We start from the raw sequence: 26,052 nt of genomic DNA on the forward strand, positions 1-26,052 counted from the left end.
TGAAGAAAGAATAAACGGATGGGTAGTGTGAAAAATGGGAGTGATCTCCCACCGATTTCACCAATTCCTCTTAGAATTGGCACTAATAGTTTTATAAAGAGACTAACTAAAAAGATGAAGGGCCACAACCATTTCTCAAAAGATCTTCCGAAAGAAAAGTAACTTATCGACTTGTCTTTCTTGCGCAATCTTCCGCAGGGATGCCTTTTGATATCCGTTGTTGTTGTAGCGATAAAGAAACTCCCCGAAAGTTTTGGGGAGTGTTATCGCTGTTGATGATCCTTTGCCGTTTATAGATCCGGTTCCGGTAAGAAGCACCATTAAGGTACAAGCCTGGTTATCTCGGGAACGATTTAATATCACCACATTAGACCTTCTCCAACCTAACCATCCCAAACCAATTAGAACTTGGGGTGGCCAGCGTAGGTGAGGTCGAGAATTGGGTTGGGTAACCTATAAACTGCGCAACACAACCCCTTGAATCCATAGTTATACGCCGTCTAGAAAATTTAGCAGTGATTTGTGATGATCTCTGAGCTTGTTATCGCCGTGTCATTGACTTCTCATTGGTTTCTTATCGGCTTGTTATGCACTGCTTTCGGCTAAAAAATTGGTTATACTACAATTAAAAAATCGATAGTTTTCGATAGTTAATCAAAAGCTTTTCGATAACATATTGATAACTGTTCGAATGAAACCGACAACTTTCTGATAAAACACCGATAACTTTGCCGACAACAAATCGATAAATTTTGATTGTAAAATATCGATAGCTTTTCGATGCACAATCGATAAATTTCCGATAATAAAGTGATAACTTTTCGATAGCGGATCTATAGTTCATCGGTAACAAACCGTTTACGACTGATACAACGCGGTCCAGTTTCGGATTCGGCTTCAGTTTTCTCACCGAGAAAAGCGACTTAAACCATTAGCATATTTCTTTCATTTGTTTCATTAGCCAATGAGTGCGCTTAGTTAGTGAAAGTTTAAAGTGTTCATCCCAAATCGAGGTTTCTTATAGCAAACTAAGATGACTCAGCACGCAGCCAATAACTCAGAGCCCAAGAGCCTACCCTCAATAAATACGTATGTGGTGCAATTTCGGGGTTTTTTATAGCAAACGGTTCAAAATGGCTCAACACTAGAGCGATGCCTCAGAGCCCATGAGCTCGCCTCCACTAGATACATATAAAGTTTAACATTGAAATGGCAGCCCTTGGTCGGGATAACAGCCCGAGTCGCTCCGGTACATAGAACCGGCTGTCTTGGGAAGCGAAGATCCAGGCCCACGGATCGATGGGCTTTGTAACAAAATAAGCAGCTATCTCCCTGGCCTCTCCAGTTTCTTCGCCTCGTGAAACCTGAGATTGTCACCGACTAAGTCATCGGTGATCTTATCTACAACATGGACGCACCAGATGTCGACCATATTGAACATCCACGTCGATGGCACCACGCTACCAACTGTCTTACACCCCAAAATCTTGGGTGTGACGTTCGATCAGGATCTACATTTTGGAGAGCATGAAACCGCAATTGTACCGAAAATCCAGAAGCGTAATAAAATCGTCAAATCTCTTGCCGGCAGTATTTGGGGTAAAGATAAAGAAACGTCCATTACCACTTACAAAGCAATTGGCCTTCCGATTGCTTCCTACGCGTCCTCCCCGATATGGTCGCCAAGACTAAATGCCACTCACTGGAAGAAAATACAGCCCTCATAACCGCTACGGGCTGTCTTTTTATGTCCACAGAACACCATCTACATAATGAGGCGAGAATACTTCCCATTAGGGAGAGAGATTAAATGCTAACCAAACAGTTTCTGTTTAATGCCCAGAAACCTGGGCATGCCAACAGACATCTCATTGATGAGCCTACATGATCCAGGGGCTTAAGGGGTTATCTTCCTAAGCATTATGAGGAAATACGGCACTTGAGAGCACAGCCGTATGAAGCTATAAAGTACAAGCAGGTACTCAGTTTAATCCACAAACAGGCGTTGAACCTCTATTCCAGGAATCGCGCTATGAATCCAGTACTTAAAGAACAATACCCAAAACTAGCATAGGAGGAACGCACTCTCCCTAGGGAAACGTGCGTCACTCTAGCTCAACTTCGATATGGGTACTGTAACAGGTTAAACTCTTACCTATCCAGAATCAACCCCGACATACAAAATGTATGTCCTTCTTGCAGTGTGGCCCACATGACACCAACCATAGCTTCAACAGTATTGTGGAAGCAGCGCCTCTAACACCCATCTCATTATGGTCCACCCCTATCGAAAAACCAAGTTTCCTTGGACTCCCGTTAGAGGACATTGATGACAATTTGTAATTGGTCGCACCTAATAGATGGGGCGAAGCACTTCTACAACAACAACAAAGTTTAACGCATGCCTAGCACCCTCTGTATTTCTACAAGAACAAATAAACAAAATAGCACTTAGACCACTAAAGTAACAAATAGCAACATTACAAGGAACTATTCGCCCCCAAACCACAAATGTTTGGATACTTTCCTCTCCCTTCCTTACATTCTGCATTCCTCCATACCGTGAGCAAATTTCTTAATATATTAAAGATGCAATTTCACAGAAAATACTTAACACCATGTTTTTAAATACCTCTATTTAGAAAAGAAATTAATACCTTACCTACCATTGTTAAAAGCTTGCACGGAAGTTAACGACTTCAAAAATCTGATTGCTTTCAATCTCAATTAAACTTAATTTCAATCTTAAAATTTCTGCATCTGTAAATGACTGCCTGTGACGACGATTCAGTGTTTTGGAGCGCAATCAATAGCTAATTTGACTACTTGCTAGATACTCATTAGCGTGTACATGTAAGAGTATGTGTTTGTAATGTGAATATTACAATGAAGAATTTTCAAGTATCACTTACAGCTAATCGGTAAATCTGCTCAAGGATTGCCGAACATATGCGAATATATCAATATAAGTGCCCTTGATTTTTGAATTCTACAAGTGAGGCCTAAAACACTTTACCTCACTCATACATATACATATGTATGTAAGTACATGCATTCATACATAAATCGCATTCATTCAATAGTTCACCACTTGACACTTGCATTGACAACGCCCTTCGAATGTGAGTGACGATTTGCACTAATGAATAATTGAGAAGGCAATGAATTTTCAGCAATGTTAACATTATCACTCACACAGATAAGCGCACATAGTGAAGAATGTGCAAAGACATTTTTACAACTACCTTACCTTACATATGTGTGTAGTCAATTTTACAGTTAGTACATTCAGTAAAAGTACTTACGACAGAAATGTGGTGTACGCCAACGTATATTGATGCCTTTTTGTGAGCAATCGTGTGCATAGGCGCCCACAGCCGTACATAAACATTCACAATCGCCACCCTGATCGCAGGCGCAAGTATCGAATATGCAACGTTTCAGGTACTTCTCAACAGACACTTCAGCATGACAATCCTGTTGCGTACGATATAAAAAGAAGAAGAAGAAGCAAAAGAGCATACGCTTGAATTTTAGTCATTGCCGTCAATGCGTACTGGAATTTTAATTATTTTCTGGCATTTGTAAAGCGCACGAAACTTTGCATTTGTATACTGAAAGAAATGGTGCTAGTAAAATCAAGAAATCGGTTCTGTTGTTCTTGACTTAACGGAGATTCGGTGAATTTATCTAATTATGGTTAATTCAACCGAGTTCTTTGTCAAGCGAACAAATTAGTTTAGTCATTTCAACAGAAGAGAAATTGTCGCTCTTTAATTAACAAAATTCTGTAAAATTTACAGACTCCTAATCAATCTAACTGATTTTTCTGGTAACACAACTTATCTCACTGGTCATTTCAACAGCGATCAACAGTCAATACATGAGCAAATTTCAAAGAGAATTTTACGCTCACCGCTCTCTACTTTGTACTTATGTATGCTGTGTACTATATGTATGCACATATTTACGTATGTATATGGCGGCCGCCGTGGTGTGATGGTAGCCTGCTCCGCCTACCACACCGAAGACCCTGGGTTCACACCCCGGGCAAAGCGACATAAAAATTAAAGAAGGTTTTTCCATTAAAAGAAAATTTTCCTAAGCGGGGTCGCCCCTCGGCACTGTTTGGCAAGCACTCCGAGTGTATTTCGGCCATGAAAAGGTCTCAGTGAAAACTCATCTGCTTGAAAATGCCGCAACATAGGTACTTTTGTACAAAGCTGTCGCAACAGCTTTTTTTGTTAATTTCACTAATAAAACGGTCAATTACGAATCAATGATTTGTGCGCAGTTGATTCAACATCTTGTTGCGATGGATAATAATTGACAGAAATTTCGGTTGAATTGACACGTATTTCGGTTGATTTTACCAGTCTTTTTCTTTCAGTGTACATTTTAAAATCCCCTCCTCCTTTAGCTTACCTTAAATATGTCTGATTTGAGTACACCGCACTTGAGTTGTGCCCATGTTTCACGTTGTGGATGCTCTTTGCAAGCGTCGATTGTTGTTGTTGGTTGTGCACAAAATTGTTGCACCTTCCATGCATGCCCAAAGATGAGTGGACTTGTTTCGATGCCTTGTGATGGTGTTTGCATGTCATCTACTGCGTTGTCATTATAATTGCCGCACAATCCTTTTACCTTATTCTTCCATTCGTTGCCAAGTTTAACATAGACGCGCGTACCTTCATCCCATTTTACTTGCAGTTTGAGTGGTATTACCTCGACCACAATGAAGACACCTGCTTTGTAGATATGAAAAGCGCCATGGCCTTTGGTGTTGCTGGCATCGCGAATTTCTAAAAGAAATAAAAATAGTATAAGATAGTCTAACTTTAAGATCAATTGAGAAAATATTCTGCTTGCTAAGAGATGGTTAGGCTATATTAGATTAAACTGGACGATCAATTAAGACATAACATAAACTGAATCTCCATAGCGTTGCCAGAATTAGTTTTATAACCAAATGGGAGAACCCCAATTAAGTACCTGGACTTATGTTATGGAATGTCTTCAGTCTCTTTGTAAATACAAGATAGTTTTCGGGGCCTAGCTCTGTTGCTGTCACGACATCTGGCAACTTTGATATGACCCTAGTAGCTGGAGCCTTGATCTTGCGAGCGCAGAACATGTATACAATCAGACATGCTCAATCGTGTCTTCCTGGAGCTGGCATTTCTTATACCTTCTGTTACTGACGCGGCCTTTCTTATAAGCTTGTGACTTCAAAAGTCAATATCTAGTTAATATGTCCATCGTGAGCCATAAGTCTGCTCTCTTCAAAGATATGAGCCAATTTGTGAGTTTAATATCGTAGGATTTGCTCATGATCTTAGAAATTTTGCAGCGCCGCATTTCAGTCAACGACATTCGTGTTTGATGGATCATATTCAACTGCTGTCTTCTTTTGAGATCTCCCAAAAGGTTTGGGGCGTCTACCGTCCGATTCAGCGAATGCTGCACCCTTCTTTGCAAACTCAGCGGCCTTTTCGGTGCGTTCCATCCCTTTATGACCGGCAACCCAGTATAGATGTATGGTACGCCTTGAGCGAAGTTTTTCAAATGGTTCTAATTTGAGAGATGGACTTCGATCTCAATTTCTTAGCCCATATTCTTGAAATAATTAATATAGGTTTGAGGTTTGTGCCAAAGCTATATGTGCGACTATAATTAGTACCAGGAGGAAAGTTTTCTTACTAAAGGGTTTGCTAATAATATCTAATGCATATGCAAAAGTGGCAACCTAAAATGGGATCGGTAGAATATATAAGCGACCATTTAAGCTACCCTACACGTAGTTCAATGCTGTAGCTGGTAGTACAATCATGGCGCACAACGTGGGGCTCACCAAATGTTTCCCATTTAATTGCCTTTCTTCCAATTTTTTGACAGACATTTGCCTTTCGATTGAACGGTCGGCATTTGTAGTGGCATCATCTCTTAGCCAATCAGGATAATACAAGCAACTACGACCAATACGAGAGGGGGAAACTAAAATCATAGTATCAGACCTACGGCCAAGGATGCTTTGAGGTTTTACCATGAAGTTTGTTTATTCCGCGGAAAATTAACAGATTTTTCTTCCGACTTTTCTTTACATACTTATATGTTGATTGTGTATCTACTTCCTGCTGCTTCAGCAGTCGGAAAGGCTGGTTGAAATACACTTACTGTACTACCGAACTGCCCAGTGGTCATTTTTTTGACAAATATCACGAGTGTTAATGGTAAGACCTACTCATTTCCTAAGTAACGCATTTGAACGGAAGAAGCGGACTACAGCCAAATAAGGAGATATCACCATGAGCATGATAAGACCCCATTATCAGGGGAAGCAGCAGTTTTGTCTGGCCAGGTCCCGTCATTATAACAATAGCGTTTATTAATATTGTAGAATGGTCGCTTTTATGGTGAACTACCAGCCAGCTTTTGTTTCAAGTTCCACAAATTCTGGTGGAGAGAGCCGGTCTACGAATACTCTTTCACATAATCTATCCAACTAACACGTCTAATTCCACTATCTAAGATACTATTTAAAATCAAATTGACGACTAGAATACACTTTAAAATGCTGTGTCGAGGGGTCTACCCATTCATGGGTCTATGGATTTTAGTTCTACTGCAGGCATGCCTTATCGTCCGTACATTTTACACGTTGTTAGAAAGTGGGGCGAATTTGATACTGTTATCGCTGCCAAAAGAAGAAGAAGACGTAGGGGCTCATCTACGGATCAAATGTTTATCACTTCGCGAAATTAAAGCCCAGTATTCCATCAAGTTACTCAAAGTATTCTTAGCTCTAAACACCTTTTGGAGAACAAATAGGTATGGAGGGTTTGGCTCCAAGACATGCGAGTTCAAGCATTTGCTTACATGACTCTAGGGTAATTTTCAGAATATACTAGTACCGAAGCGTATCACACACATAGCCGCCAAGATCTATTCTCATCGATCAAAAAACTTGCATTAAATATTTTTACCATAGCAACAACAACAGACACTTTCAAATACTTTTTTCTGAGAAAGCCTTCATAATGATTCTGGACATTCAAGGAAAAAATAAGCCATTGTTAGTATAGAGTCTTAGAAGTTCCCATAGCAAGATTAGAACAGCAGACAGCCCTTTCAAGTTCTTTTAGAAATTCTTAATGTGGTTCTCAAAAATATATGAGGATTAGAGAACTTAAACGTTATTCAAAAGGAAGATTGCTTTGAAAGTGGACAGAAGAGCCTAAAGCTGCGGAACTTTCTGCGACGGCCCCTTGTCGTCTGAATAGAACTTTTGAAACTAAGGTAAGTTGTTCGATGTGGAGAAATCAGTATGGATGACTTTATCGGTCTCGCATAACTAGAGGGGAAAGTGGAATACATTTACATATTCACGATTCAGGACGTCGAAGCAGGGACGCGAATAAAATACGGGGAAACTTAAAAGTAAACAGACCAAAGTTATTGTTTAGTTCCTAGCATCTCTTTGAAAGATTAAAACAAGATTAGTAACATAACCGGCTTAATATCAAAGATGGTTAAATATTCGAGGAGGCTTGGCCCTTAAGCCTGAGACCCTAGCCTCCACAGCTTCTTTTAAGGTATTCGATTAATGTACGCTGTACTTTTTTTGGGAAATCATTTTCCTGGCCGGAATATCGTAAGCTTCCTCGTTCATTTTAATCTTAGGACAGTATTCATTTTGCCAGTGCATAATAAAGCAACAAGGTTAGATCCAAAACTTTTAGGCCAATTGGCCTACAGCAATATTACCAACGACTTTGACCCATACTTACTTTTAATAGCCGACTTATTCGGATCCAATACATAAGATGGATCTGCAGTTAGCGTAATCGAATCCTGTACGCTACCCGATAACGAAATCTCCACAGACTTCGAGCAAGTCACACCCATAGTACCGCAAAGAACATTCTGTATGGTTACAGCAAAACCATCACCATTTTCTGCAACACCCTTAGAGAGCACGTAATCACAAGCGCCTTGAAAATCAAAATCGTGATTATCGTAGGTGGTAAAATGTGAGTCGCCCCAAACAGAACAAGTGGAACCGCAGCCATTCGAAGAGCACGACCAGTTGCCGCTCTTACAAGTGCTATAAGATTGATTGAAAAAAGTTTTTAGAACAACAACTGGGCATCATTGACATTCTGACTTACCATAAATTACAGTCCTCCTTAATCTTATCACCATCTGAATAACTCTTTCCGCCATGATGACATGAGCAATTTTCAGGCAACACGCAGACTTTACGTGAAGTATCGTAAACATAGCTGGACATGCAGACACAACCGGGCGCACACTCTTCGAGGTTTTCAACATATTCATGCATATTCTTGCAAGTCTTCGGTTCTTTAGATGCACATTTGGAAAATTCGGCAAAGGGACGATTGGCGCACTCTGCTCGCAGCTGCGAAGAAGGTGGGTATTTAAGCTCATCGCCGGGTTCGGCGTCTTCGCACTCCCACAAACCATTTGTACAGGTGCTAAACAGAGTATTAGAGGTTGAAAAGTTTACAAAGATGCAATGTCTTCTCTACTACTTACCAAAAATCTTGGAATTTTTCACCGGGTCGCACTTCCTTGTAACCCGGTTTGAAGCTTATGCCATCATAGGTGCAGGAGCATTTATGCTGCGGCACGCACTCATTATTTTCGTTCAAGTACTCGCCATGCGGACAACGGCAACCCTCCACGCATTCTTTTTTACAGTTATTTTTGGTTGCGAGATCGCTGCAAGAGCGTGCACAGTTATCACCGCATTCATCGTACACCTGACCCATTGGGCATTTGACAGCTGTGTAGAAGTTTTAGAATTAGTGCTCAACACACGCGCTAATCATTTAAACGAAATTTCTACTCACCACACTCCTTCACAGCCATACGCCAACCTGTCTTAATACCTTGACGCATACACTCCGTGCCATAAGCAGCCAATATCGGGCAGAAGCACTTGTCCGGTTCATCTTTACAAGCGCACACATCATACAAACAATCTTCATAATACTGCTCCGGCTCCACAATCCAATGACAATCTTGGAATATATCATCCATAATATAGTTGCAAAATTTTTCCGCATCTGCACGCTTAGCGGGGTTCGCACTGCATGGATGTGGTCCTGACACTGTTTCAGTGGGAAAGTCACAAGTATCTTTCGTACGCCACTTGTCTGCGAATGGTTCCACTGCTGTCTCTATATCACCTTCTGGTGTGAGGAAGTCGTCTTGTGTATTGGAATTGAATGTGCCGCAGAGCCCTGCAGTCTGATTTCGGTAGCTGGGTGGTGCATCTATGTAGGCACGTGAAATACCATCCCACCAAATGCGCACGCCATCAGGAAACTCAACAGTCATGAAACTCGAACTCGCTTGACGTATGAGTACCTCACCTGCGCCAAGTACTTTGGGGAATTTTGTAATCTCCTTTTCGTTTACATGCACTGCCATGCCTTGATTAAGACGTACGGTGGTGGGTACACCATTCTTTAGCGTAAAACGCAATGTTACCGATTTAGTGCATGACGGATTCTCTGCAGTGGCTACCAAATTCAAATTTTCCGAGATCGCACCCGAGCAGGCTATATTCTCTGCTTCCACTGAGAGTTTGGGTGTCTTCAGTAAATAATAAGAGCATTGACCCATAAAGTCGTAACGCTTTCCATCGAATGTCTGATAATGTGGATCACCGATAGCACCACAGCGTGCACCGCACTGCTCATCTGTACACTTCCATTGTCCGGCTTTGCAGGTGCTATTGGAGAGAGAGGTGAATGGTCTTTTTGTAAGCTTTAAATGTTGTAAACTCTCCACCGCGTACTCACCATGTATTGCATTTCTTTTTAATACTCGACTCTGGCTTGAACTCCTTACCACGCATTGTGCACGGGCAGAGCTCCTGCGTAATGCAAGCGTCTTTATACTGCACGGTGCCTTCGGGACAGAAACAACCCTCATTGCATTTACCTTTACCAGGTGTCACTTCCATATCACAGGTGGGTTCAACGTCTGGACCACACGGTAGATACACACGTCCATAGCTGCAGCTTACGGCTAGTAAGAAATAATGATCATTAGAAAATTGAGACGAAAACCTTTGCACTTACGACATATTTCCAAATCACGCCAACCATGCTCCAATCTGACACCCTTGAAGATGCACTCCTTCGCCAACATTGAGATCGCATCACAATTGCAGGTCTCTGGATGCTCACGATTGGGGCAATTACAGTAATCGTCCACACATGCGCGCAGCAATGCTTCAAAATTAATACCCTTCACACATTCCTCAAGTTTTTCATTTCCCTGTAGCCGACTGCAGACCTCAACTGCTTTCTTTTGCTTTGCTGGTTCACAAGATTCTGAACCAAAGTCAAGCTCGCGACTATTTTCCATTGTACATAAATCGGATTTGTCATCGACGCGCCATGAATCGGTAAAAGATTTCACCGTCTCTACCACAACACCACTTTTAGCCATTAAATCATTTTTGTAATCGCCATCTAGGGAGCCACATAGTCCACCTACTTTGGACCACAATAAGGGACCAGCGTGTATGCCCAAATATTGATGACGATCCCAATCGATTTGTAAGCCAACAGATTCAAGTTGGATTTGTAGATGTTGTGCGACGGGTATGATTTTCATGCCCATTACTTGTACAGGTATGGGTAATTCCTTATCTGGTGTTGAAAGATGCACCGAACCATCTGAAGGAAATGAGAACAAAAAATAATAGAGGTAAGACTGCTCTGATATTTTTTTTTTTCATAGAGTACGTACTTATATTATCCAGTGTATAGGGTATGGATTGCCAAAAGATTTTGAGTGCGTGAGCACAGCCATAACCGGAGCCATAAGGGCACTCTTTGATTGTTATATCGAATGTGGCATCGACTTTATCGTTGATGAGTGTATGGGAGCAGGAAAGGGGAGCTCTGAAAAAGAGTTGGAAGAAAAAAATATAATCTCAAAGACACAAATTTTTTATTGAGATAAGCTAAGTTTATATAACTAACAGATAATAGAAAAGCGCAGTCCAGAACTAAACCGTTACTATGCAAAAAGTATTCGAAAGTCAACTAGCTGTATTAAATATGATCTGTCACGATGAAATCAGTGAAGAGAGGCGAGTCGACGTATTTTAGACTACCTATCACCTCGCTAAGTAAGTCGAAGCTCACGTATTTATGACTAGATGGCTTCTCCCGTCAACTCAAGAAGAAGGCTCACATCTCTCCGATTGCAAGCCTCCCCTACTGTGCAGCGTGCGACCTCTTCCTGCACATAAGTTGGTTCTCAACCATACAGCTACAAACTTCGGTCATAGGCCATCCGCTCTCACGCCGCTCCTAGCTGTTGCTCAGATGTAATAGTCCCGATCTTCATCTATCATATGCCGAACAGTTTTCTCGCCATGAGGGAGAGGCGTTCGTTCGGTCCTAACACATAAATACTATGTTCTTATTCTATGTGGCTTAGGTCTGCCTAACTTTTGACAAGCCGTACCTTTTAAATGACGCCCGAGTAGTAACAACATGTATCAAATACATTACACTATCCGCCCTATGAATTGTGTGCTCAATCTTAACTCATAGAAACTGTGTTTTTAATTAGTGCAAACCTGAATTGACTGAATGCTGCCTGCGCCTTTGACAAACTCAAAACCTGGCGTCCGAGCATGGATAATCTGGATAAGCTGAAATCAAAAATATTACCGAAACTGCATGAAATTGCTTGCTCCTATCCCACTAATTTCTGCCAGCTTCGACTCCACAGCTATCTCATGCTTATTTTGGGCGATGCAATAAGGCCAGAAGTTTTAATCCCAGCTTGCGTGTTACCATTTCGTCGTTGTCTGTCTCAGCTGCAATCTGCACAATACATAGACAACCGACATCACCGACGTCATAGCCGCTGTTCTTGTTGATGATAAGGATACTCCCCGAAAGCCTTGGGTAGTGTTAAATGTCTGTTGTGTTTTAAATGTCTTTTGCAGGATGTAGGTCCGATACGTTCCGGTAACAAGCACTATTAATGTACTAGTCTGACCTCCCTCTACATCCATGACGAACTTGGGGTCACCAGAGTATCGGCTGTTAAAGAAACAATATTCGCCATGTGTAGGTGAGGTTGACGATTGGGTTGGAGAAGCTACATATCGCGCCGGCAACCCATAGAAAGAGTTTCGCTAAACAGCCCTTAAATCAGTTTGGTATTTTAGTCGCCTCTTATGACAGGCATACCTGCCGCAGGTATATTCTAAGCCCCCTAACCGCTCGGAAATATCCTTGGTGACAGATCCCTTCAAATTCCCTCGGGAAGCTATTCTTTGTTCTGTTCAAGAAAAAAATGTACTACAAATTATACTGGAAACTGGATTAACGTTTATTTACTCTTGTCTGATTTCCTGTTCCACTTTGCAGTCTTACAACGACCTAGTAGGTCAAGTTTGAAAAGCCATATATATGTATATGTTCGTCCTCAATTCCTTTCGATAAAAAGTTGACTTATCCTGAATTCGATTTTCCCGCAAAAATTAGGTCAGAACAAAGGCCTGACGTCATCAAGTCATCTTCAAATTCGCATCTTTTTTTAATTTTTCGTAATCATACCTAACTCTTTCCTCCCACCCCTGCGAGTCAACCTCAGTTAGGTTATGCGGTCAAAAAAACTTCAGTCCAAGCTCTTGTATAAATTTACTAAGAGTTGGCACTGAATAATTATAATAGCACCTGTCGAATAGAAAGAAGAAGAAAAGCTCGGCCTTAGATCTCTTCGGAGGTTATAGCGCCTTACATTTATTTTTTTTTTTTACCTGCCGAATAGTGTTTAATAGATCTAAAATCCTATTTTTCTACTCGATTCGAATAGAAATGTGACTTGTAAGATGTCAAATCACATATATTTTTTTATCCGAATGCAATTTCTTTCGAATCGGGTTACATAATAAGTCCCCTGTGTTGTAAGAGCTTCCATACGGAACCTAAGTATCCTTTGGGAGACCATCTGTTAACAAAACTCGAATGCCTTCGACCACGGTTATCACTGACTTATAAAAAAATTGCTTGCTGACACTCTTGCTTCACTTTCAAGTGCAATTTACAAAAAAAAGAAAAGATTTGAAATCATAAATACTTACTTGAATACTAATCCATCGAACGTTTTCATATTTATACCACCCCAAGTGGTACAAAGTGCTGGCTTGGGTGCACGATCGATCATCACATTAACGTCACGATCCATGTACAAAGTAAAGCGTGATGGCGATATTGGCGATTCTTCCGATGACCACCACTCCTGTTTTTCAATGAAATATTATTACAGGAAAATAAAAAGAAACTTTGTTTAATAACAAATTATTTTAAACTTTTTCTTACACTTTGTCGATCAACATCTTTATACTTAGCCAAAATGGCTAAGATACGTTCACGCTCTGTGGCCCATTGCATACCAAAATTTGAGCCACTGCCGCCAACAATATAACCAGAAGTTTTTGAATGATGCATGGAATGCGAACCTGGACGTAAAATATAACCGGGAGCTGGTTGAAAGTAAATGAAGAATGAGTGAGAATTCGTATGTAAAGGAATTTAAATGTAAAGCAAATTGAAGACAAATAATTATTGATTATAATCAATCTTCTAACTTATTTCGATTTTGTAAAAAAAAAAAGGAATTTGATACAGTTCGAGAAATTGTACAGGACACTGCTTAAAACAAAAATTGACATCAGAGTGTACCTAATTTAAAAAAGATAATTTTTAAGAAACCTTGTTAACAGCTTCAAAAATTCCACTATTTGACATTTGAAAGATTGAAATATTGAAATATTAAAATATTAAAATAGAAGTATATTAATAGGTTAGAAAATTTGTAGATTATTCCTATGATATACTAAAAGGATTAATATATTAAAACATTAGAAGCAGAAGAGATTTTGAGTTAAAAGAGATACGAAAATAAGAATATTCAACTTTCTAAAGATTGAAAAAATCGAATGATTAAAACATTTTAAAATTTAAGGATTGCAAACTAGTAGATTAAGGAATTGAAGAATTCTAATGATCGGAACAATAAAATAACAAGTGATCACATCCCAAAAAATTCAAAAAGTTTAAAAAATCAAAGAACTCGAATTTATTAAAATAACATAGAAAGTTTTGAAATGTTTAGTATTGAAAAACTAAAAAAAAAAAGAAAGTAAAAAAATATATTAATGACTGAAACTACAAAGGAGTAAGCGATGTGATTAAAACATCTAAAAATTTACAAGGAACGAGAATAAAAGGGCTCAAATTTGTAAAGATTAAAAGATTTAAAACTTTTAAGAATGGCAAACTAGAATAATAAAAATACTAGTGCCTTAAATAATAACAGTATGAGAAGTGCTTTTATAAAAAATAGTTAAAATAATTAAAAATCAGCAGAATCAACTTTGTAAAGATTAAAAGATTGCATGACTAAATGGCTTGAAACTAGTAAGATTGAAAAACTAGAAGAATAAAGCAATCAAAAATATGAATGGCTGGAACAATATAGAAACAATAGACGTGATTAAAAATCCAAAAAGTAAAAAGTTTTAAAATCCGAAAACTCGAATTTATAAAGATTTAAGATTAAATGTTTTGAAATTTTTAGTATTTGAGAACTAGAAAAACAAAGTAATAAAAAATATCAATGACTGAAACTATTAAGAAATAAATGATTAAAACATATAAAAACACAGAAAATAAGAAGACTCAAATTCGTAAAAAAGGCGTAAAATTTTTCAGATGAGAAAACTAGATAAATTACTAAAATAAAAAAGTAAGGCGACTAAAAATCCCAAAAAATTAAAAGATTCAAAAATTAAGAGAACAAGATTAAAAAATTGAAATATTTAGAGTCTAAATATTTTTAAGATGAGAAAACTGGAAGAATAAAGATGCAAATAGATTAAAGACTAACACAATTGAAGAATAAGAGTGGGAAATTAAAAGTCAAAAAAATTATTTATTTAAAAATCAAAAAATGTGAAAACGTTATTAGATTAAAATATTTAAAGATGCAGTGCTAATATTTCAAAATCTTAAGATCTATTGATATCTTATTTTGTAGATTAAATTATTAAAATAATCCATAGTGCATTAAAATAATCTTTAGTGTATACATGGCGCGGCAACCGATTTAGATCAGATTTTCAGGAAGCTTCATAGCAACGCGGAGAGTATTTCAGTTTTTTTTGTCGGGAAGTGACCAGGGACTGATCTTTTCCAATAAATCTCATTTAAATGCGTTTCGCTTGAAATTTGGCGCATGCATTGACAAGTTTAATATTGGATATTTTTCCATGAGTTATACCATGGGCTGAACTTTTTAAGAAATATGGTGCGACTAGTTTGATATTCGCTACATAGGCAGCCTTTTCAATAGGCCTGTATTTGGAATGATTTTCTTTCCCGGATATGGACCATGGCCGTCCTATTCTAAAAAACGTGTATAGGATCAGGGGTTGGGAGTTAGACAAAATAAAGGGAAAACTTCAGTGCAAGAAGAAGAGTAGGATAGGGATACGTAGAGAGCATGAGTGTGGGAGAATAGTATTCATGAATTATAAGGACTAAAAGATTGAACAACTTTGAACTTTATTGATTAGAATATTGACTTTTTAAAATTAAGAGGAATAAAGGAATTAAGCTAAACCTACCTGAAAATTAAAGAGATTAACTGGGAGCAAGATTAGTTAAAAGCTGCTCTGGGTTACAATAAAAGGATTAGAGACGCAAAAATTTAATTTACTAAAACATATGTAAACAATAATATTTATTCAAATGTCTCAAAAACGAGCTCTATGGGAAAAGATTTTGGTCAAATGAAGAAGTGATTGCTGAAACTAAGCGTGTTTTGATATTGAAATATTAGAGGTAAGAATATTTTCATCACTCCTAAAGAACAGCATTTTGATAAATAAAGTCGAATTCCACCAAAAAAAAAATTTTTTGGTTTCTTATTTAGCCGAAAAGTTTTTCTACCCACGTGTTAGAAAAATATTTTATCAAACCTTCAGGGTTGTTTTTATGTTGCATGCTTTTAAAAAAAATATCTCTATTCTCCATTTTCTCTATTTTCTGAATCCATGCTGAATTCTCTACTCTTGATCTTCTTTCTTTTATACCAAATACTAATACTGTTTTCACACAGACGGCTTATTGAATAATAAAGGCAGTTTTCTACATTAAGATGCTTATTGAGCTCAATCTTCCCTACAAAATTCGAATCTATAATTATTTCATTAGTGACTAATTGAATGCCCAATGAAGTCGAAAGCACAATGCAACTCTGTTTAGAGTGTTGAGTTTCTTAGTTTTTGGTGTGTTCAGTGCTTAAAAATGTCATTTTTCAAAGTAAATGTCATTGTCTTCATATAGCATTGTCATTTTATTCGCTTGAATTTTCATCCTTCATACTAATCGAGCAGTTACTTCTGTGTGAAAGCAAAAAATTTACCATTTCCTTAGAAGGTGAAAGGAGATCATTAAGTTTATTGTCATTTTATCCGCTTGACATTTCATCCTTCGTACTAATCGAGCAGTTACTTCTGTGTGAAAGTAAAAAATTTACGATTTCATTAGAAAGTAACATGAGATCATTAAGTTTCTGTGTGAAAACAGTATACGAAAAAACGCATACGCACCGGCACCGGTGCCTGTTTCTTCAAGAGGTGCGGATATATTTGCTTGTAATTGGTGGATTTTAAATTTAAAAAAAACATGCTTATGGTTGTTATTGTATCACTTACGATATACACACTTCGGCAATGGTTTCGGATAAAATTCACCAGCACTATATTTACACGTATAATCAATATCCAAGCTACCCTGCACTTGAAGACCGGTAACCAAAGGACAAGCAAATTTACATTTCGCCTCCAAACCATCATAATTACACTTATAACTGCCATTGAAACCAGTCTTGGTAACATTGCAGGCTTGAACGCCTTATTATGAGGAAATAATATAGAGAAAAAAAGTAGTTTAAAATACAATAATTATAAAAAAAAAGGAAAGTACTTACTATACTGACAATAATCGCCACGATATTGCTGCGCGCACTGACACACATTGAAGGAGATGCATTGACCGCCATTCTCACAAGCTGGTTGACAAATTGCTAAATTTGTGAGTGAAGCAAAATGATTTACAATTAAAAATGAAAAAAGAAAATTTTTTAATTAAATAATTTTTAAAACTCACGTCCACAATCTGGTGGCTTAGGCGATCTTGTTTTCTTATGCAACCAAACGCCATCTATGCACTCCAGATTTGTAATGGTGCTACCATCGGGATACTGAAAGCCCATCATGCACTGAGCATTGCAGATACTGCGTAAATAATTGGTAATTTTGTATTTTAAATTCAATTTTTTCTTACTTCAAGCACTCACTTATTACTGCAGCTAACGCGTGAGTTCTTTGGTATTGGCGGTTTGCCTCCACAAAATGATTTCTTATTCTGACACCAAGGACCATAAAAGTTCTCAGCACATTTACAAATGCCAGCTTCGATGCAAATGCCGTTATTTTCACAGGGTGGCATACAAGTCGCTTAAAATATAGAAAGTACGATTTATCCGTTTAGTCAATCTTAATTTTCTCAGACCTACCTTGACATGGCGGCACTGTTGTAACATCCGAATCACGTATTATCCACGAGCCACTCATACACACCAATTTTAGTAATGTTGTACCATCGGGAAAAGTATATTGCGCTGGACAGCTTAACTCGCATTGATTATCACGACATTTAACGAACATATTCGTGGGTAAAATGTATGCCGGGCAATTGGCATAAGCTGGAATTTGAGGACGTTCATGCAGCAAGAAGTCTTTGTTTATTTGTGCGCTGGAGCTTATAAAAAATATAAAATAAAAATAAGTTCAGGTTTTTGAAGGCAAAACTCGTCAGTTCCATGGAAGACTAGCGCGTTTCCCTTGTCAGCGCAAGACCTGTTAGTCTTTCTCGAGATGCTGAAACTTAATAATGTTCAACGCGAGAAATTAAAACGTGTTAGTTTTTCATCCAAAAAGGCGAAACATGTTAGTCTTCCATGCAAGAAGGCGAAACGTGTTAGTTTTCCACGCAAGCAACAAATCATGCTTGGCTTCCATGAAAATTGAAACGGGTTAGTCTTCCAATGAACTGACGAACTAAACTGATTGATGTTTAATTACCTCGTTTTTACACCAAAAATTCTTTGCGGGGTGTTTGGTGTCCTGCAGAAATAAAATTTATAAGAATAAATATTTCAACAAAAATTTAGATTTTAAAATTCTTTGTTATAAACTTTTATAGTTTTTCTGCAGTAACAAGTGTAAATGAGTTGATGTTCACTGAGTGAAATTGCTATGTATATATATAAGCATTTTATTTCGCGCTCTTCAAGAGCTTTAATTTATTTTGGTTTATCTCAGAATAGAACGAGATAATTGCAGCTACTTTATTATATTTAGTATTACATTTTCACAATGACAAAGGCAAGGGGCTGAACGTGAGAGATTCAGTTTCTGTCTGATTTGAGATTGGAGCAGAATCCCACTGAAATGATAAAGGCAACCAAAGAAGTGACACGCCAGCAATTCAGCTATGAAGGGCGCGTTTCTATCCATAACAAGAAGGCGGCGAGGCTGATATCTCAACTTCTAACCATGGAATACTCGTTTCGCGATTCTTACACGTCAAATTGAAAATGGCAATATTTCAGTTAAAAATTAATAACAGAATCACAGCGCGATAAGGAGCTACCCATACGCTGTTGTATCTTAAGTTAAGGTTCTGCTTTGTCAAACGACTTCTGGCCTAACTTATCTTTTCTGCCTTAAAAAATATAGTCTGTATAGCAGTGTAGGATAACAAGACAAAGTATTTGCATATACTACTGTGTAAATATAAATTTTGAAACTATTAAAGATTTTGTGCATCTGGAAGCCAGCATTATCAGCGCAAATAAATTCAGTCATGAAATCGCACAAATGTCACACTTGCCAACAAGTGCTACTACATATTGAGAAGACAATTAAAAAGTAAAGCCCTCTCTAGACGAACAAAAATTTCGCTGAACTATTTTGCAAGAAGATGGAATGGCCCCTGAAGTACTCGAGAAAAACTTGTCTGATCTTTCCCAAGATATCCACAGCGTGCATCGATCGTGTCTATTTGTAAAGTCTAAGTTCTTCTATCTGAAAGCTTTTCGGATCTAGGAATTCATATGGGCTGCATTGGAGGGTCTGAAAGCGGTGCATTATAACAGTCACTTGCGAAGAATAAAATAAATAGCAACCCTTGTGATAAGTATAATGGAGGTCACTAAAGTAGCAAATGAATCCAACCCTATAAAGTAAATTTGGAAATAAAACCAACAAACGGGAAAAACTATGAAAAAACGAATAGAAATATAAGCTCTCGACTCAGAATAGGTATAAGCTAAGAGGGACGCTCCTTAAAGAAAACCCTTGTAAAAAATATACAGAAATCACTCTATAAAGTAATTTATCACAGAGACTCAAGGCGGAGGAGTGGGTGAAGCATATAAAAGAGTGCTTGGTTGAACGTCGGATCTATCGGTCTCTCTACCATTGGGTATTCACAGCTTGCTTATACAGCCACTCAAAAAACAAACTAAGCCATTAAAAAAGGGAGTATGTAGGCTGTGAATGCTATGCATATCGTGCGCCCTGAAAACAACCCCGAGGGCAACAATGAGTGCCATTCTGCACACTGCACCTGTAGACCTGGCGATGAAGAAAATAGCGAAATGGCATCATCTTATATTAGACAAAAGGACTACCTGATCTCGTACCTGCCGTTCGATGTTAATTTTAAGCCATAATAGAGGTAGAAAGTTGGCGCAAGCCCACTGAAATGGCGGTTAAGGCGATACAGGTGTAAGCTGATGGTTTCAATGTTATAGAGGGGGTGGGGTCTATAGTATACTTTGCTGATCCTCCAATATATAGCTACCTGATCATCGCAGTGTTTTTCAGGCGAACGTAGTAGCCGGGACCAGAGAAGTAGAAACACTGAAGGAAAATAGCTCAAACTGCAGCCGCGTCAGCTTTAGATTGAACGCGAAGCAGCAAGTGAGGCAAATATCTTGCATAGCACAAAATTTAAATGTATATTAGAGTGTAAGCAATCCCGTTAAAGTATCGAACTAGATGAAAATGGTGCATCCTTCGTAGCTCGTTTCGTAGACATCCCAGCCAAATTGAGCGAGACTAAAACAGGGCGAGAGTTGCATATGATTAACCAATCAGTGGTGGGTTCTATAGAGCTCGTAAGTTGAATCATTGACTGGTAAAAGACTGTCAAGCTTTTCCATCTCTAGTCTTTAAAATATACCATGAACTGAATTAAAAAATAAGACAATACTTACAAACCACTACCATAGCCTCCGCTTTTGTATCCACCAAAAGAACCATAGCCACCACCACCATAACTTCCACTACCATAATCACCGGGACTTCCACTACCACCATGTCCATGCCCATAGTTAGCACGACTTGTTTTAACACCATAATGTCTAATTAATATGACAAAGGTTAGAAATACATATTTATGTTTTTAAATAAATGTTCACAATAAATAGCAATTTTCATCAAACGCTCACCCACTGCCACTGTAGCCGCCATTATAAGCTGCACCATAACCACCGACATCACCGCTGTAAAGGTTTCAAATGCAAATAATTTGCGCTTATCAAAGTTTTGTATTGCTTTTGTTTGTAACTTCCGTTTTTACAGAATAATTAGGTATGTATGTATGCAAGTTGGCGTCTTTTTATACCCAGCTGTACTTTTACACAGGGTGTTATAAAACTTTGTTTGGATAACTTTGTTTGGTTGTACAGGTATAAAGGAATCGAGATAGATATATGCTTCCATATATAAAAATCATCAGTATCAATAGCATTGATTAAGCGATATCCGTCCGTCCGTCAGTCCGTCCGTCTGTCCGTCCCTTAACACGATAACTCACCAAATTCGGTTTACGGACTATGTGGGCCCAGAATAGATTGGTATTGAAAATGAGCGTAATAGGACAATAATCACGCCCACTTTTTCGATATAGAAAATTTAGAAAAATGGAGAAAATTATATAATTCAAAAACGAATACCGCTAAGCTTATGAAATTTGGTAGGAGGATTGGTTTTATGACGCCAAACATAAATTCTAAAAATTTTGGAATATGACGCCACCCACAATTAGAAGAAGAAAGTTAGGAAGTTTACCAAGCCGTAAATCAAAGGCCATTAGAGATATCAAATTGAAATTTGGCATAAACACAATCCTTGCCAAATTATATAGACTGAGCGAAGATGATCAAAATCTTTTGTAGACCACGCCCACTTTTCTTAAAGGTCTATTCTTAACAAAGGTTGCAATAACTCAATGGTATTTAACTATATTTTACTAATATTCTACCTCAGTAGTGGCATGGTTGAGCTAAAGTGCACAGCTGGGTATGTAATGTTCGGTTTCACCCGAACTTAGACTTTCTTACTTGTTCTTGTATTGTTTTTTTTTTTTTCTTTTTGTAGTGTATGGATACTAATGCAAATGTTTTTGATGCAAGTAACAGATGTACAGTCTTGCTTTTTAAATTTATTATAATTTGTTTTCATCCAACATTCTTATTTTAACGCCCTTTCCAAAAAATTAACCTACACGGTAATTTTTTAAATACGTTCTACTTACGCGACTGGTGGCTGCGCTGCTGTTTTTTGCTTAAAAAATCCGAGCAGATCACGCTCTTCACGATTATTCTTGAGAGATTTTCCATCATTTTCACCAACGATTGGACTAAAAATATTTGAGAAAAAAGTTTAGATTTGATTGTTTACCATATTTTTCTTTCTGTTGATAAAAAAAACCACCCTATAAAACCGACCTTGTAATAATAAACCTTTAAGTGCTCAACTAACTAAGGGTAGAACTTAAGAATAACAGATGCCCTAAAATAATGACAGTGACTAAGCAGAATTTCGCATATTAAGTTGCTGCACTCTGCTTAAATGACATTTTGATTTTTGTTTCATTATTTACATATCTTATTAAAATTTTGATACCCAAATAATTTGCACTTTCTTTTATTTAGTTTCAATTACTCTACTTGATTTATTCGCAAGCAAAATAAAAATCGAAAGTATCAGTGCATTGGGTAATTCATGGTGTGATTAATAGGATTATTATTATTATTTTTTTTTTTTTTTTTTTTTTGTGATTAACTAATTATAGTTATTTATTAACTTTGCATTTTATTAAATTTTCAAAAAATTACTGAAACTCATTTTTATATAAGGTAGTCAAAAGACAAATTCCGTTGTACAATTGATTTGCATTTGAATTTGTTTTGCATTCAATTCATTAAGTGAAAATTTTTTTTACCAAAACAAAAACTAAATTGGGTAACTGAACTAACTGAATTGATTATTTGATCAATTTATTTGCCAAATTTTTACAAATTGTTAAATTTTCTATAGAAGTATTTTTCGCAAGACATTAATCATTTTGAAAAAGCATTGATTAATTTAAATTGCATTTCTCATTAAGAAGGGATAATTAAATTTTTTTTTTACCGAATACATGTTCTTACTCATCTCATTACATTCTGATCTAATTTTCATAAAATAAATTGTGTGACGAGTATTTTACTTTTGATTTCTTATTTGTGAGTGATTAATACTGTTTTAACAATTTAGATTTATTTAAATTGCTTATTTCTATAAGAATAAATTTTTGTTCACCACCGTAAGTTTTCTTCGTAAGGTTATTTGCATTTTGGCTTGTTGTTCTCTCAGTTCATTGAATGAAGTCTTTTATGACTTTGCAAAGAAAAAATTTATGATTTTCTTGGGGAACTAGCTTATTGAAGAGATTAACTGATTAAATAATGATTTGTATTACTCAGTTTAGCTGCATCTTGATTAATTGTATAATTTAGTAAGCTTTCTCGCACATAAGCAATGAGTCGTTTTATAAAAATATTCACTAATTAAAATTGCAATTCATTAGGAATTTTTAAATTTTGTTTCGAGTAAATATTTTTGTTTTTTTTTTTTTTTTTTGTTTGCCAAAAATTAGCATCAATCGGCAATAAAATGGCAACGGCCATTAATCATTTTTTAGTTCAACTTGTCAATTGGATATAATTGACTTGCTTTTCGATTTAACTTATTTTAATTCATTTTCATATTTTTTCATTTTTTTATTTTTTTATATTTTGATTATTTTGCAGTAATTATTCTTCCTGAAAAATCTAAACCTTAATTCATATAGCAATGGAAATGGCTATGGCATTGTTCATTTTAATATTATTTAAAATACTTATTTCGTGTGAATTTTGATTAATTTATTTTCAGTTAGTCGAGTTCAGGTCTTCCTGGCAACTTGATTAATTTAAAGTCTATGAATGTACTACACAAGAGTTTGACGAATTAATTCATTAAAATAAAACCGCATGGCTTCTGTACTTTTCATATAATTGTCTCAATTTTATATTTTTTAAAATTAAACCAGAAGACATTTATATAAATACTGAAAATATTAAAAAAACTTTTAAAAAAATATTGTTTAACACTATAAAACAAATACTTTTCAAAAGTTATGCATATTATTTAAAAATATGTGCATATATTGGAGGTATAGGAAACAAGTCCACAATTTTTTAAACACAATACCGATAAGAGATAATCCCAAAAATTTTCAAAATTCCGACAATAAAAAATTCGGATTGTTCAAACTACCGATCAAACATAATCCCGGGAACACATTATCCCGAAAACTATCCATCTCGACGAGATGCAGTCAAGATATATTTTTGACTGAAATTTTTTAATCGGTGAATATTTTTTCACACCGTGGCGTGGTGGTTCCGCCTACCGCACCGAAGATCATGGGTTCAAGCCCCGGGCATAGCAACATCAAAAATTTAAAAACCAGTTTTCCAAATAAAAAAAGAGACTGTGATTTGGCAACACTTCAAGTATGTTTCTGCCATGAAAAACTCTCAGTGAAAGTTATAGATGCCGTTCTGCCAGTTTGTAGTAAAATTAAAAAGGATCACGACGCAAATTAGAAGGGAAGCTCGGCCTGAAATCTGTTCGGAGGTTAACGCTGCTTGCATTTTCTTTGTCTTTTTCAAAAGCTTTTTTCTGTTTTAATTAAAATTTTTATTTAATTTTTTAGGTAGTGGAAAGAAGTTCTATCGTGCAGAACGAAGTAAAAATAAGTAAAATACAGAAAAAATTTAAATTTATTTTATATAATTTTTTAGACAAATAAGGACATTTTTTTTTTTAATTTTAATAAATTCTCTTAATATCTTATATATATTTTTTATAACAATTTTTTTTTATTTCATTAACACATTAGTAAATGTAGAAACATTGCGAGGGAATGCACCAATTGCATAAGGATAAATACTTTCGATCTGATCCTGCATTTAGCGGTGAAAATTTAATAAGAAATTTATATTTCATGCATTCAGAATATTTACAAAACTGCCGCGTACAGAAAATTGTTGTTTTTCTTGAATAAAAAACTCAATTTTAAAATTTTTGACATATTTATAAATTTTCTATTTGTTGTTGCGTGTAGAACACTTTTGACAGTAAATTGGAAAACTTTTCACATTTCTATTTATTGTAGACAGAGAGAATACCCCTGTTAATTTATTTTCTTATCTTTTAATAAGAATAAGATGGATTTTTTATCAATAAATGACAAATGAGACTGTGGAGAACCGTTTTTTTTTACAAATTTTACATATTTTTTAGTCCCAAATAAAAAATTTTAATTAAAAAAAAAATATTTTATGAAAAATCCGGTATTTCAACTTTCTTTTTTTTTATCTTATAAGAATTTCTTTTTTATTTGATTTGGTTTCGAAGACCTTTACATTTTTATAATTTTTTCTTATATAAAATAACTAAAAATATTTTTTATAACATTTTTTTTCACTTTTCATTATGCCTATTTATTTCTGGTCATTGTTTTTCATAATTATTAAAATAATTTTTATAAATTTCTTAGTACTTTATAATTTGTTTTTTTTTTTTTTTTTTTTTTGAAATTTGAATTTCTAGATCATAGAAACCTTTCGGCATACGATTTTTTCAGTAAATGTCAAGTTTCCATTTTGGAGAATATTTTTATGCTTCGAATTTAAAAAAAAAAAAGTTTTAATATTTTATTTTTTCTCACTAGATAAAAAATCACTTACTCAGGTGCCACCACTTCCACAATATCGCCATCTTCATACGCAAAAGCTATTCCAGAATGCTGCAGAAGCAGCAACATTAGCAAAAAATACCAAATCATTTCGTTACCCTTTATAAAAATTCAACTTATATTGAATTTTTGCACTAATCAAAAAGTACAGCTTGTAATAAAGTCACTGCACCGGAAGTAGCAGGCGATTACAATTATATATGCACAAAAGTTGTTACGGGATCAGTAGCATACATATAAACATAAAATACACACACATAATATAAGTTTTGTTAAGACTAAAGGATATTATTATCCTTTGCAATGGATTATGCACCTACTGTGGATGCGGCAAATATCCTTTTGCCTTCACTGTTGTATATCCTTTTCAACACTTTTCACTTTTTTTCACTATGTTTCACTTTTTTCACTTTACCGAGAAACTTACCGAACGAGGCGCAGCGCGCAAGAAAACTGTTCATTTCGATCACAAACAGCCGTTTATATAGGCTTTGGGGGCGATAAAAAAAATATTTAAAAAAAAACGCAAATTAAAGTTACTCTGGACCTCAATTAACTCATTTCACTGTTGATTTCTCTAAATTCAGCTGATTAAAAATTCAGCAAACTAATCGCTGAAATTCTCGAAAGCTTTAAAAAGCAATCTTAAAATGCAAGGATTTGCAGAGCAAAAGAATGTTTAATGGAGCAACAAAAATACCAAATTTACTCAAGATGAAGCAAATTCAGCTTCCAATACTCTCGATCATACATTTGTTTACTAAAATAAATTCACATT

The 26,052-nt window shown here is 36.3% G+C and overlaps 1 protein-coding gene across 3 annotated transcripts in view; it reads right to left on the bottom strand.

Moving 5' to 3' along the window:
- Nucleotides 1-25,722, bottom strand: part of Hml (Hemolectin) — a 67,816-nt gene extending 42,094 nt beyond the window's left edge. Inside the window, exons 1-22 of one of the 3 annotated variants that reach the window (XM_067791222.1) lie at nt 25,591-25,721; nt 25,267-25,440; nt 21,741-21,845; nt 20,653-20,706; nt 20,419-20,565; nt 18,218-18,259; nt 17,650-17,894; nt 17,431-17,590; nt 17,241-17,368; nt 17,062-17,157; nt 16,787-16,984; nt 13,386-13,549; nt 13,148-13,305; nt 10,789-10,943; nt 10,113-10,715; nt 9,831-10,059; nt 8,874-9,760; nt 8,557-8,806; nt 8,169-8,495; nt 7,788-8,104; nt 4,426-4,802; nt 3,306-3,477 (exon numbers count right to left, since the gene is read on the bottom strand). In XM_067791222.1, the coding sequence (XP_067647323.1) occupies nt 3,306-3,477; nt 4,426-4,802; nt 7,788-8,104; nt 8,169-8,495; nt 8,557-8,806; nt 8,874-9,760; nt 9,831-10,059; nt 10,113-10,715; nt 10,789-10,943; nt 13,148-13,305; nt 13,386-13,549; nt 16,787-16,984; nt 17,062-17,157; nt 17,241-17,368; nt 17,431-17,590; nt 17,650-17,894; nt 18,218-18,259; nt 20,419-20,565; nt 20,653-20,706; nt 21,741-21,845; nt 25,267-25,364 (4,912 nt within the window). In that variant the 5' untranslated portion in view covers nt 25,365-25,440; nt 25,591-25,721. Of the gene's footprint in view, nt 1-3,305; nt 3,478-4,425; nt 4,803-7,787; nt 8,105-8,168; nt 8,496-8,556; nt 8,807-8,873; nt 9,761-9,830; nt 10,060-10,112; nt 10,716-10,788; nt 10,944-13,147; nt 13,306-13,385; nt 13,550-16,786; nt 16,985-17,061; nt 17,158-17,240; nt 17,369-17,430; nt 17,591-17,649; nt 17,895-18,217; nt 18,260-20,418; nt 20,566-20,652; nt 20,707-21,740; nt 21,846-25,266 lie in introns of all 3 variants that reach the window. The other 2 variants (XM_067791223.1, XM_067791221.1) reach the window with 2 other exon arrangements.
- Nucleotides 25,723-26,052: the final 330 nt, after the last annotated feature.

Source organism: Eurosta solidaginis, chromosome 5, assembly GCF_040869045.1.
Source record: "Eurosta solidaginis isolate ZX-2024a chromosome 5, ASM4086904v1, whole genome shotgun sequence".
Classification (NCBI taxonomy): Eukaryota; Metazoa; Arthropoda; class Insecta; order Diptera; family Tephritidae; genus Eurosta; species Eurosta solidaginis.